The sequence below is a fragment of the Oreochromis aureus genome, linkage group 3 (genome assembly GCF_013358895.1).
Source record: "Oreochromis aureus strain Israel breed Guangdong linkage group 3, ZZ_aureus, whole genome shotgun sequence".
NCBI lineage: Eukaryota > Metazoa > Chordata > Actinopteri > Cichliformes > Cichlidae > Oreochromis > Oreochromis aureus.
In genome coordinates, this window is record NC_052944.1 from 58,432,596 (window position 1) to 58,447,653 (window position 15,058).

General features: G+C 40.8%; 1 protein-coding gene across 1 annotated transcript in view; it reads right to left on the reverse strand.

Annotated features, from left to right (window-relative positions):
- Positions 1–7,536, reverse strand: part of LOC116327245 (alpha-tectorin-like) — a 91,747-nt gene extending 84,211 nt beyond the window's left edge. The window contains exon 1 of the mRNA XM_039605714.1: positions 7,207–7,536. Coding sequence (XP_039461648.1) covers positions 7,207–7,369 — 163 coding nt within the window. The 5' untranslated portion in view covers positions 7,370–7,536. The remainder of the gene's footprint in view (positions 1–7,206) is intronic.
- Between the last annotated feature and the right edge of the window lie 7,522 nt (positions 7,537–15,058).

Genomic DNA, 15,058 nt, shown 5'->3' on the forward strand with positions numbered 1-15,058 from the left:
TGGTGGAATTTTTACCTTTATGATTACAGAAGTCAAAACATCAGATGATGATAGCTTACCATCTAAACTCCCCATCTCTTGGCAAGTCTGAATTAGAGGTCTCAGCTGTATCGGCCTTTCTAGTGGATTTGCTTAAAGAGGAGATAACTTAAGTCATTAGGTACATATTCCCTGACATTCTAGAGGTCAACCTTGCACAGTGTGTGACATTAAAGGGCATAACTTATAGAAAGGGAATGGTACTGGCCCAAAGGGCAGCAGGTGGATTGCCAGAATATTGGAAAACCATATCTGCATTGTACCACAGCATATTCTACATTGGCAGAGAGCTTGGTGGCTGGTACAGAGAGCACGACAGAGCTTTTGAGCTCAGCCCAGTATCCACAAGAATATTCACTCTCGTTTCACTCTGTGAACTCCTTGATACGTATCCATTGGTTGACTATAAGATTGGATCAGTCCACATTGTGACTTTAAAAAGGTATATAGAAATAAAAGGTGTTCAGATAAGTGTAATAGGTTCAGTCGCATGTATTTCATTAGATAAATTCTTCTTTTTTTTATGTCTGATCTTTATAACTTTGACTATTGGGTATGGATAGCTGTATGAAAACTAAACTGAAATGATTCTTTCTGAATCTCTGATATGTAATTCTTTTTTGCCTACAGAGTCCTAAAGACTGTTTTGGCTGACGGAACCTGTCGAAGGCTCACTCTCTAATGGAGCGCCTGAATCAACTGAGGATCTCATCGTTGAAGTCAAGAGACAGGGTGGTCTTCAGGGCAGTTTCAGACTTCAGTTTATGGATTCCTTGTTTGGGAATGCGTTTCTTAACCTTACCTCGGTTTCAGAAGTAGCAGACAAAGGGACTCTTAAAGCTATTGACATGTCAAAGCCCACCACATGGACATAAAAAGAGTAACAGAGTTGGTGAAACTCAAGATGGAAAAGACTTTTTCATACAGAAGACATGAAGTTGTTCGTGATGCACCAATGGTGGAGGCTTTCATGGCAAGATGGCCTGCTCTATTTGACTTCCATGAGGTAAGGTTTGCCTCATACACGGTGTTCTTGTGGTATTAGCCTAAAATGGTTAAGGCACAGTTGTTATTTGACAGCCCATTTCTCCAGCATGAGTGATTGCAGCCTTCTTCCAGGTATTAAACCTTTGAAGCTCATTCCTCTGTGCTCATGTTTTCAGATCAACACTGAATTTAAGAGAATTGCCACCATCCCCCCTCAAACAAAGTTCCCGGCTCAGCTGGATCTCCACTTGGACAACCTGGTGAAGTTGGTCAATAGAAGAGGAGAGCTTGGACTAATACTGGAAAGAATTGTGGCACAAATGGATAATGTAAGTGATAAAGCCTCAACACTCACTTAATATGATCCTCTTTGGATTCAACTTTATAATTGTGGAAGATTTCAGATGTTTTCCCATGATAAATTCTCTCATTTTGTATTTTTACATCTGCTTGTTTTTTTAACCTTCAATTTGTCAACTTATTAATTGCCAGTAAACCTATTATTAATTTGTGTGCCTTTACTTTAAAAACATTCATGTAAAGTACACTATTAAAACTTAAATGAAGGACAAGGGATGAATGAAGATGCTAATTACATACATTTCATTTCAGTGTGAAGATGATGATGCTGAGTGTGTCAAGGGAGTGTGTATCTACATGGGTGAAGGTGGCGAAGAATTTGGATAATGTAGCATTTGCTGTGATAATGCTATTTGGACTCATGTATGCATTAAACCTTGCCTACCCTGCTGACCTCCGCTACAACTTTGACGTTTTCCAGAAGGTTTTCATGGAACTGGATGGAGCTAAACTCTCTAAAGTTCTTGCTTTCAAAAACCATCTGTTTCATTGAGAAGTCAGAGACTGCACTTCTGCAATTCTTTGCAGTTTTTCATTTTGTGTTCAGTAACGTTATACTGCTTATGTTTTTATTGCTTTCCCCTCATGTGACTGCAATGCAGGAAGATTTTTCCTTCTGGTATCATGTTGTAAGAAATTTTTACTGATGTTTTTTAGCAATATGTTCTGAGTCAACCTTAATATCCTGCTTACATGTTTAAAAGGAAGATTTAAATTCATATAGGTGTTTGGTATTAGTTATGTAACAATGTCATTTAAGGCTCAACTTAGTTGAAATCTTGTACAGGTAAATACTTGTACAGAAGCTGAAACTGTTGTCAAATAATACACAAGTTATATTTGTGTAAATCTGTTTATTCATAAAAGTGTGTTGCTTTTTTTCAGGTAGTCTTAATTTAGTTTAAATTTTCAATTGTGTAATTAATACAAATGTTATATGTAAGAGATGACAGGATCATCTATAAGCACTTTGTTTTATTTGCTGCTAAGGTCAGTTTTTTTGTGAAATATTTGCAAATGTTTTAAATTTTCTTTTAGTTATTTCTGCAGGCTATCTTTAAAAATGTGTTAACAAGTTTATATGGATGTGATTTTGGACTTGTTCAAAGCTTGCTGCTTTCACTGCTGTTACAGTTTAATAAAGGTGAATTGTTCAGCAGCACTCACAGTCTTTGCCTTTTTTGTCAATAATGATCAGTTAATATTTCAATTGGAAAAATCAAGTAGGATTTAAAGCCATAATTTGTGTTGCAGGGACATAATTGCAATGTGTTTACATTACACAATATCATTGCGTACCACTGGCAATTAAAAATAAGTTGATGTTAAACATTAAAATGTATTGACATTATGCAATACATTGATATTATGGTAACAGATTAATATTAGTACATCAAACATGATTTTTTAAAGTAATCTGATGTAAATAAAATACTTTGATTTGACAAGCATTAATTACTTGAGGGAAAGTGGAAAATTAAGTCAGTCATACTTATTCATATTATGTGGGACCGATGTACACAATAAAATCAAGTAAATTGAAAGAACTTTTTTTTTCAGTGTGTCCTGCAGCAGTGAGCACATGGGGTTGGGTTATCAGAGGGGACAAGTGTTTGTGTGGAAACTAATAACTCTCTCCTTGACGGCAGAGACTGGCAAGAAGTGTGTGTACAGTGGAGGAAGCTGCGAGAGGAGCTGGCTCGTGGCTCAGAAACAAAAGAGTTGGTGAACAAAATAAAGAAACCCAAATACTTCAACAATACACCCGGTCAGTCAAGTCATTTCCACACAGGTCTGTTGAGGTCCGCCTGGACCAAAATGGGGGCAGAGGAAAACAGTTGCTTCAGATGGTGGAAGGCCTGTTGAGCAGAGTAAGACCAATTAAAAGACACTTTAAGAGATGTGAGTTGAGTGAGGGGTGTGACCGCTTTGCTAAAGTCCCTGATGAACTGCCAGTAGAAATTTGCGAATCCCAGGAATCTCTAGAGTTCCTTCGGACTCTTAGGCTCGGGCCACTCCATCTTGGCCCTGATCTTGGCCAGGTCAACCCTCAGCTGCCCATTTTCAACCCAAGGAAGGACACTGTTTGCACATGAAACTCAAACTCCCTTCACGAACAGACGAATTTCGAGCGAACGTTGAAGAACGAGTCAAACATGCTTCACATGGTCTGCCTGGTTCTGGGAGAAGATGAGAATGTCATCTAGGTAAAACACAAAGTGGTTAATAAAGTCTCTCAAAACATCATTCACCATAGCCTGAAAAACAGGGGGAGGTTGGTGTGTCCAAAAGGCATCACAAGATACTCAAAGTGCCCTAGGGTGAGTGTTGAATGCCGTTATTCATTCATCTCCCTTTTGGATGTGAACCAAATAGTACAAGTTGCGGAGGTCGAGTTTAGAAAAAATGGTGGCTCCCTGCAACAACTGAAATGCGGACAAAAGCAGGGGTAAGGGGCATTTATTTTTGACTGTGAGCTTGTTTAATCCTCAAACGTTGATACAAGGGCGGCGAATCTTGTCTTTCTTTTCCACAGAAAAAACAATCCTGCCCTGAACGGACGTGGCGGAGCGAATGATTCCTGTGGTTAAAGAGTCTGTAATATAGCACTCCTTCACTTCTCTCTTGGGTTTGGAGGGACTATACAACTGGCTGGTAGGCAAGGGAGTCCCTGGGAACAGGTCAATTCCGCAGTCATAAGGCCTGTGAGATGGATGATCTCAGGTCCTGAGATCTCAGATCCTTACTGAATAGGTTAGCTAAATTGGGATATTCAGCCAGGATGGAGTACAAATCAGGAGGAGTTAGTGGCTCAACAGGTTTGGAGGTAGCAATGCTAGAAGTATCTGACTGTAAACAGTGTTTGTGGCACCAAGTACTCCATCCAGACACACAGCCCCTGACCCAGTCTATCTGCAGGTTATGCTGGTGAAGCCATGGATAACCTAAAACTAGGAGGGTACTGGGTGCCTGAAGAAGGAACACACTGATCTTCTCCACATGGTTGCCAGATAAGGTGAGTTGAATTTCCTGAGTGCTGTGAGTAAATGAGTGAGTATGGGAAGAAAAGGTGAGCTTAGTGGGACAAGATGGTTGAGAAGGCACATTCTCAGTCACACCAGTCAGTATCCCCACTGCTACTGATGAGCTACATCTTTTAGCCGGGAGGGACAGGCATCTGCAAAATGCCCCTTCTACCCACAGGCAATACACTCACCTGCCAGGTGCCTTTTGCGTCAACCCGAGGGGCTGAGCCGGGCCTGTCCCAGCTGCATAAGCTGCTTTCCCCAGCACCGGCAGCGGATGCTTTTGTGGTTGGGGGGTAGGACAGGCAGCAGCCACACTTAGCAGTGGCAGAGAAGGTGGAAAATTTTCAGCACCAGCATGGTAAGGTTCGAACATAACTTTAAGCTGTGTAACTACCCGCAGTCACTTCCTGTTTTATTTTGAAGCTACCTTGTCTCATGTGTGTTATGCTCAGTTTGGTTTCCACTGTTCCGTTAGTGAGATTTGTTCCAGCTGTGTTTTCTCTTGTTGCCCATCCTCTCGTTATTCTGTGCAGCTCATTTCAACAAAACAGACAAACTCCACTGTTTTAAATCCTCCTTTGGTCAGAGATTTTACTGCTTTGTGTATATATGTGACCAGATATTTGTTTGCATGGAGGAGGTCATAGGGCAAACAGGTCATTACTCTCGACTCCAAGCCAACATTTGACAACTTACAGGCCTACTGGGAAGTCCTGAAGTGCCTACATGCATGTTTGGAGATGTTTCGGAAGTTTTTATGTACCACATATATATTCATTTGCTTATATATCTCAAAAACAGACTAAATTACCTTTACTAAGATACCAATAAAATAGCGGTTCCCCAGTTTGTACCAAAATATTTTGGCACAAATTATATAACTATATTTGGCACAAACACATAACTGTCACAAATGCATACAATTCGACACAACTACACAAGCATTGTTTTAACCTTTTAAACCGAACGTTAACGTTACTCTGTCAACAGCCTATTGTCTAAATTACCGAGCTAACAGAGCTACGTAAACAGAGCAAACATGAGAGCGCCCGAATGCAGACATTAATGCATAATCTCCCGATCTTCGCGAAAGTTATAAACTGCCTCCAGAACCCAGTTAAGGTACAAAAAAACCTATTCAACAAAAATACTGATGCAGTTCAGCCTTTCATCGCTCAGCCGAGCCTTCTCTGTTGCTGTGTGGAGCAGCCCGTGTCAGTCACCTCTTTCACACATCACTCACTCCCTGTTCCCGAAATGCAAATATTTTTTTAAAGAATTTGTTTGAAATAAGTATTCGTAAAAAACATATTATTTGTGCCTTTCTGAATACCATATTTGGGTTCGGCTCAACCCCTAGTGTTTATCTATTTAACGCAGACACAGATGTTTCCTGCTGTGTTGATCAGTCTGCTCACCGTTCAGTCACACTAGTGCAGTTGATCGCGGTGTCAGCAGGCTCACTGTACTGCATCTCACAGCTAGGGGGTGTTAGGACTCATTCATACAAACACAACATCTACAGTTAGGGTTGGGTATCGACACTGTTTTCTATAATGGATTCAAGTCTGATTCATAAGGTCCTGATTCAATTCGAATCAAATAAATTTTGACTCAGAAATATTATAATTGTGAAAATGTATCAGTAAATATCCACATTTTATATCTATGTATACAAACAAAGCTGACACTTGTGAGACTTCATCAGAGGTGTAAGGATCACAGCAGATGCCTTGGTGTCAAAGTAACTGAGGATGAAACACAGAAAAACATAAAGGAGATTTTGCTGAGCTGGCTTTTTATAGCAGATAACCTTAAAAATATTCATCAGTACATCAAAAACTGAAGAAAACCATGAATCAACATATGAACATTACCTGATGCTGCTGAGGTGAAGCAGAGCAAAGTTACAGAGGTTTGATTGGAGACACAGCTGAGCATTTTGCAGTTTGGTATAAATTGTAAAAGATGAAATTTCTTCAAAAAGCAGAAATTGGGCTTTCTTGCTGGAGAAAACGTTGGAAAAGAAAACCAGCGGTGGACAGCAGATTACACAATGGTAGACTGGTGTGTCATCAACAAGCAAACAACAGAGAAAACAGAGATTTTTGATGGTAAACTGGTCTCTAAGTACACTGATAGAGAGAGCTTTGCAGGAAGTGTGTTTTATCATGGTGGAAGCAAAACTGCAAAGCTAAGAGGGAATTAATGACGATGTCTATCAAACAAAAAGCGTAATTTTGATCTTCTTTTGCTGCTGGTTCAGTGAATTTTAGTTGGAGAGTGGTGAAACTGCAGCTTCAGAGTCTCTCAGATGTCGGCTTTTAGCATCCGATGTGTCTGTGTACCGTGCCGTCAGGTGAACGATCCACGCTTTTTGTTTAAATCTTTGTATAGAATATATTAACCTGCTCTCATTTGCTGTTTTAGCTGTTCGGCAGTTGTTAAAACAGTTTCATGAGCTTTAACCTGTGATTCTGGCATTTCTACAAAAATACATTTATATTAAAAAATCGAATCAGGATTTCATGAATCGATATTGCGTTATTCAAACTAAAATCGATTTGAATCGGGGGAAATCGATTTTGTGAACACACCTCTGTCTAAAACATCAGCAGCTGTACTCAGAGAGCCTCAGGTCACTCAGAGACCTGCTGGAGTTTCCTGCACAGGATCAGGACAGAATGAGTCAGATCAGCATCAATATTCAAACTGGACAAAGACATCAGCTCAATAAATAACAGCACAGTTTACAGTTTAAATTACATGAATTAAACTTTATCTTCTGTACCTTCTAAGCGGATCTGTGCGGTGTAGCCATCAAAGAAGACAGAGATGTCGAGGTTGGAGAGCGACAGCTTTGCAGTGACTCCAGTTTGGTTCTTAGAGAGCTGCACACCATGAACCAGCTGAGGGGAAGTGCTGAGGGTCAGCGTGGAGTCGTCCAGCTGCATCACAGCAGAGACAAAGTGGAGGAAACACTGAGTGAAACATGTCAAACACACAAACAGGCTGATTTCACAGCAACAACCACTGAGTTCAGCAGCTCTGAAAGAACTGCTTCTAACAGCCCTGAGAAGAAAGATGAGAGGAGACACAGCAGAGGATGAGGGAGGACTTTGGATCAGACTCCACTCTGACACACGAACTGTGGCTGTAGGTCGCTTACCTGAACTCTCCCACCTTGTTCCAGGTGAATGTAATGCCTGTCCAGACGCAGCGTCACACTGTCCCCAAAGTTCCCCAGAACATGGAAGTCGTGACGGGGTCGAGAACAGAGAGTACCCACACCGATCCTGGATGGAGTTAATCTGACTGTGGACGTCAATGACATTGTCTGCACTGTGACCGGCCCCAGAGTTCACCACACTCAACACCACAGGTGTATAATCTTCTTTAAAAGAAAGATGACAGGAAAGTATCAGTGCAAAAAGTCTTCTAAATATTTTCCTGATGAAAATCATGAAACAACGTCTGAGTCTGAATAATAAAGCGTGCATACTAAATACACAGAGTTCAGTAGAAAACTGCATCAGTGTCATGGTTCTGGGTCAGTGACCCAGTGTTTTGCATTTTGAATTATTAGTAGTCTTTGATTTCTCAGCAAGCTGAGAACTGTCAGGATGAGCAGGGGGCGGAGCATGTTGTAGGGAGCTAACTGTCACAATCACACTCGGCTCACTCTGTTGATGTCATCAAATGTTGGCATTCATGTTGAATATTGTACATCAGGGGTGTCGAAGTCCAGGCCTCGAGGGCCAGTGTCCTGCAGGTTTTAGATAACACCCTGGGTGAACACACCTGAATCAAATGAGTAGTTCATTACCAGGCCTCTGGAGAACTACAAGACATGTTGAGGAGGTAATTTAGCCATTTGAATCAGCTGTGTTGGATCAAGGTCACATCCAAAACCTGCAGGACACCGGCCCTCGAGGCCTGGACTTCGACACCTGTGTTGTACGTGATCCAAAGAGAGAAAAATATCACCACACACAATGTTTGAATTTAAAAAGAGTGTGTGTGTTTCTGCCATCAGACTCTCAGCTGAAGAAGTGTCTTTTAGATGTGTCTTTCAGAGTAGGAATACCATATGTTGGAATGAAATGGTTGCATAGACACTTTGCAACTGAGATTGCGTCTGCACTGGGTAGATTTCTGGCCATTTTGAGAAAACATCTATAATTACTAGAGCGTATTTTGAGCCCTGACACTCATGGTCTTAAGTTACCTTGGGTATTGTGTTTTTGGCAGGTCATACATGTTCTCACATATTCTTTTGCTGAAGTTTCAAAATTTATAGTGTAGAATTGTCGGTTTATTATAAAGACCATTCCTCAGATCACCCCTCCTGATGAGCCATGGCTCAAAACCATGGCTCACTAGAGCGGCTGTTTTGTGTAATGATTTGGGAAGAACAGGATTTCATGCTATTTTCATTATGTCATCAGTGTCTAGTACTGCCCCGTGTTTTAGCCATTGCTTCTGTTCTTTTGGTGGTGCTGCTTTTTGTTCGTCCTGCAGTACAGATAGTGGAATGGTGTAGTTTTCATGAGTTGTTAGTAAGACTGTGGTTGCTATGGCTGCTGCTTTTGCAGCTTTGTCAGCAAAATTGTTTCCCTTTGTAATTTCAGAGTTATCCTTCTGATGTGCTGCACATTTGCAAATTGCTAAATGTCGTATCACATAGGGAGTTTCCTCCCATGTAAACAGATGTGTGCTAGGGCGATTGTGGCTCAAGAGTTGGGAGTTCGCCTTGTATTCGGAAGGTTGCCGGTTCGAGCCCCGGCTCGGACAGTCTCGATCGTTGTGTCTTTGGTCAAGACACTTCACCTACTGGTGTTGGCCAGAAGGGCCGATGGCGCGATATGGCAGCCTCGCTTCTGTCAGCCTGCCCCAGGGCAGCTGTGGCAACAACTGTAGCTTGCCTCCACCAGTGTGTGAATGGGTGGATAACTGGATGTGTAAAGCGCTATACAAATACAGGCCATTTACCATTTACCATGATAAAACCTTCCTCCACACACTAGAAAAAAGAAACTAATTTCAACCCTCTGTTACATCTTATTCACTTATTTTATAATCCAGTCATTTTTCCAGATCTAGTATCAATTAACTAATTTGCATATCAGCTTATAATGCACTAAGTTGATAGGTCAACAGAAATGCACGTTCAGAATATTATCACAAAAGAGAATTTCCTTCATACAGTAAATTACTTGTGCTGCATCAATCAAGCAGAAAGCATCTCACAATTTATTGTATTACCAACTAAATTTATTGTCTGGTCACTGCTTGGTCATACCAGACTCTCTCTGACTTTATTTTTCCTTCTCTGTTTTCACAAACGTTTCACCTATTGTCCTGCAAGCTGGAGAGTTAAATGTCAGCAGTGGATAAATTCAGCATTTGATAACAAAACTCTGTTAAGTTTTCCCTGTTTTAACACCAATGTGAGATATAGAGGCGTATGTATAGTGTGTGCTATAGTGTAAGCTGTTCTTCACTGCATGTATGTGTGTTAGTACGCTTGCATGCAGGGCCTGTGGGCCTGTCTCACCCAAAAGGGCATTTTCTTAACAGCTGCCTTTCACTCGCATGTGTTAAGAAAGGTAAATGTGCTTGTAGCAGTTGTGAGATTATTATGCTGTCATATATTACATTATACCTGTAATCAAAATGAGTGAATCATGATACTGCTGTAGGCCACATCATACTTCTTGTGTAATCAGTATGTAGTTTTAGTTTGCATCATACTTCTGAGTTAAAAGAATGTGAAAATCATTAGATTTATTAGAGAGGTTGGTATTATCCTATACTGCTGATTTACTGTGAGTGAGTTACACTGTTTTCTGATAGTAGAGACAACAGAGCACATTCCATGGGAGTTTCATCTCCACCTTTGTTGGAAGCAGAAAAACAGGGAGCCAAGGTCATAAGTTAGAAAGAATGTAAATGCTTAGTTTGTGGCTGTGGCGCATTTTGTATAGCTTCTTTTCTTTTGTTTAGTAGCTTTCTGCCTTCACCTGAGAGGGTGTGCCCTAAGTATGTGGCTTCAGGTCTCCATAATTGGAGTTTATTTAAAGCAGTGGTTCTTAACCTTGTTGCAGGTACCGAACCCCACCAGTTTCATATGCATATTCACCGAACCCCTCTTTAGTGAAAAATAATTTTATTTTATTTTTTCAAATTCAAGACATAGATATGTTTTTTACTGGTGCACAAAATGAGCCGTGCATAAACATCACCTTGTTCAAAGAACAGAACCAACACAATGCATGAACTTACAACAAATTACATACCTGCATATCAGTGTGACTTCTGCTGTTGCCTTTGAGAGACCAGTTCAGATATGCGTGGCTTCACCTTGGCAAGTGCCACTCTCATGTCATTTTCACAGAAAAGTCTGTTCCTTTTCTTTGTTTTTATGTCCAGCATCGTCGAAAAGGATTGCTCGCAAAGATATGTTGTAACAAATGGTATAAAAAAAATCCAGGGCTTACTTAGCAATAATTGGATACTTGTCCATTTGTCGACACCAAAACGTTGAGAGCGTTGTTGTTCTCAAGAGTTGCTGTTGAACCTGGCTCTGCTGAATTTCAATGATTTCGTCAAGGTATTCATCATTGACATCTGCTGTCTCAACAGCAAACGTGAACGGCTGTCTCACCCATGCTGGATATGACTCTCTTGTAGGGAAATATCTGTCGAGAGACTTTGCAAGCTCATCTAAGTGCGTTGCAATTGTTTGCTTCAGTTCCGTGGATACAGAAATATCTCCGATTCCAGACACATCTTCGATCTTACTTACACAGTTGTCCAGAAGGGGAAGTTTGCGGTTGTTGTTCTCTGTTCATCGTTTCCATAACGTTAGCTTTTTTGAAAAGCCTTCAGGTGTTCTTCCGCTTCTATGATATTAACTCCACCACCTGCATCGGCTGATTGAGAGCTGCGAATATATCAGCCATGTACGCTAAAATGAGAATGAACTCAGGATCTTTGAAGCAATCTGCATGACAGTGTTGGTGCTCTTGCAAAACGGGCTAATTCCACACGCATGGCAAAAACACGATTCAGCACCTGTCCCCGGATAACCACCGAACATTAGAATGGTACAGAAGTACCTCAATTCAGAGCCCATTTCTTTACACAGCTCACTGAAGATGCGGTGCCTCAGAGCACTATTTCGCACATAGTTCACACATTCCACCACAGTTTTTAATACTTCTGCCATTTTTGGAGGAAAGGTTTTTGTTGCCAATGCATGCCTGTGCAAAATACAATGAGTCACAATGATGTGTGGTGCATCGGCTTTTACTAGCGCACCAAAACCAGAGTTTCTTCCCAGCATGACTGGAAGCATGACTCCGTCCATACAAACTGCAGAAACCATGTCCCATGAAAGATTGTTGTCTCTGAAGAAGTCATCCACAAGCTTCTTCACATCGGCTGCCTTTGTTGTTGTAAGAGGCTTACAAAATAAAAAATCTTCTTTTATCATGTCATCTTTCACATAGCGCACAAAAACAGTAAGCTGGCTTAGATTAGTAACGTCTGTGCTCTCATCGAGCTGAAGGCTGAATTTTGCCGGTCTTGAAATCAGATCGGCGACTACTTGAGGCAAGATGTCTTTACTCATGTCTTCTATTCTGTCGCTGACGGTGTCATTTGAAAGAGGAATTTGGGATAATTTACCTTCGGCCGCTGTTCCGAGTATCAGATTTGCCATCTTTAACGCAGCTGGTTTCACGAGTGTTTCATCAATGGTGTGTGGCTTGCCCTGCTTTGCGATCAGGTAAGCAACTTCGCACGATGCTGTGAGGATCAGTTTAAGAGCAGGCAGAGTGGGCCTTTCATCGAATCTGGCTCTCTTCACCTTGAATTTAGCAAGTGTTGTGTTCTTGTATTCCCGTCTCCATGCAGCTTCAAGAAGTGTTCCTTTAGTTTTGCCGGTGTTGTGCCGAGACTAGAGTTGCTCAACTTGGCAATGCAAATCATGCAGATAGGACGCTCACCCCATCACGTTCTGTGATACATGTGAATCCATATTGTACATATTCGTCCGACCACTTTCTTCTTTTGCCCGACATAGTTAGTATGGATTAAAATGTTAAAAAAAAATCACACAAGTACTACCACGACATTCACATGTTGACTACTGCGCGCTACATTCCCCGCAGCCCTGATTGGCCAAGCAGTGTAGCATGATCGTCTGCAGCCAGTGATGGCCAGAAGGGGCGTGTCATCTCAAATTTACACGATAATTCGGTGTGTCTGGACCTCTGCGACCTCCGCGGTGGAGGCTCTGCCGAACCCCTGAGACCGACTCACCGAACCCCTAGGGTTCGATCGAACCCAGGTTAAGAACCACTGATTTAAAGATACCTTGTGGCCTTGCTCAGCCAAGTGACGTAACACAGCCATAGTATTTTGTTTACACCCTTCCTCTGTGTGGCCAGTCACTAAAATGTCATCTACGTAGAGTAGAAACTGTCTCTGCTGCTGGCAGAAGGCAGGACATCATTGATTTCTTTAAAGCTTCAGCCAAACAGGTGTTGTGAGTCGGGGTGTAAAGGCACTGAGGAAAAAGCGTTTGATAAGTCTGTCACTGAGAACCATTATTCTTTTGGGGTGACTTGATTCAGTATAGTGTGGGGATTTGCTACTACTGGTGACATAATTTCAGTGGTTTCATTTATTGCTCGCAGATCATGCACTAGACGGTATTTTCCAGTATTAGCTTTCTTCAACACTTAAACAAAACATTCCTCTTTGTTTGTTTTATTATTATTATTATTATTATTTTAAATTCTCTTTTCTCAAAAACAGAAAATGAAATTGTAGTTGTTGGCTGAGAAACACAAAACCTCCTTCTTCTTCTTCCTTTTTTTTTTTTTTTTTCAAAACAGGAAACTAAGTTTTAACTTTTCTGCCTTATCACCTAAAACAAAGCAGACAACCCAGCTCTCAGCTGGCTCCGAACTTATCATCATCAAGGTTGCATGGTGAGAGCCACTTCAGAAGTCTCAGTAGTCCTCACTCAAGCAACAAGTCGAAAAACAAAAACAAAACTCAGCACACTACACAGAGAACAACAGCCAAGACACAACTGAAAATGCTGTTCTTCTTTGTTCTCCTTGAACTTTAGAATAAACTTCATCTGCATTAGTAAATCATATGCCTAATTATTATGTGCCACTGTGATACACAAGTGTGATCACAAATTTATTTATTTTTCAACCCAACAAAACAAAAAAACAAAACAAAAAACAAGTTGCTGATGGCTTGAACGCTTTACACACATGAGTCACAAAAAAGGCTGCTGCCAAAGACAAATCAGAAGTGTGAGGGGAAAAAAAAAAACTGAGCTCACAGACAGCTGCATGTTTGAGCTTAAATAACATGCAGCTCCTGCTCTAAAAAAGATGTTACTTGCTCATCAGCTTTAGCAGTGACCACATATTTAATTCAACTTCTCAATCTTGTAGCTTTAGCTGTTGTATACGGGGTTTAGCTTATTAGTTGTTAGTATAGGTGTGCTCCATATCTCAGCAATGTCTCATCTAGGATGACAGGTTTTCAAGCAGGTCAAGTGCCTCTATGCACTTAATTAGTTTAGATATTTTCCTTGTTTTCTTCATCTCATATGTCATTGTACTGAATTTGAGCAAACCTTAAGCTTGAATCAGATTACTTTTAGCAATTATCCACCTCACAACTGACTAAGGTGCCTCTTCATATTAATATTATTTCATTATTAATGCTATTATCTCTTTATATAACAGCAATAGTATATTACAATATTTATTTATATTTTATTTAGTATCCGCCAAGGGCTGCGGGTGATCTGCAGTTTCACCCCTTCCCAAGCTGGAGACATTTTCCTTTTCACACACTTTCCTTGGCTGAACAATGACAAAACCTTAATATACCTTATGCAGTTCTCTATTTCATTTAATATGTGTTTGTGTGAATCATTCTGTTCATTCTGGGCATGGCCTTCATCCTAACTATGTTTCATTGTTAATACCAGTTTACAGGTTGTTATCCTTGCTATTATCAGTTTGAATACATTAAAGATAAGCTCTAATTTAATTTAGCCTTTTGTTTATTTTACTTTTGTATTTATATGTATTCAGTCGGGTCTGTTTCCAGCCCTTTTTAAACTTCTACTTTGATCTCTAATTTTTCATTTGGTGAGGGATTATTTTGTTCTTCCTGGTCTGAACTGCTCTCTTCACCTGAGCTGCTATCCTGTTCTGAGTCACTTTCTTCTTTGTTTGTTAATGCTTTTACTTTTTTTTCTTTCTTTTTTTTTTGTCCGTCTCTCCCTTTCATCCTTCTGGGTGGTGGCAGCCACAGTGGTTGCAGCTAGTCATTCTGTGTCGGGCGTTCTCTGTGTCCTACAGTCACGTGCAAGCTGTCCCTTTTTCCCCACACTCCCAGCATGTAGTGCTAAAAACACTGTTTGGTGTGTGTCTAAACCTGCCTCTACCTCTTGCTCTTCCACTAAGCATTCCTCTGCCCTTCTTTTGGATTATTCCTGCTCCGGCTTGTTGTTTTTCTAAACATTTCTCATCAGGTGTTAATTTTGCTTGTTTATTCTCCATTTTCAAAGATTTTGCTGGGCCGTCACTGGCACGCTT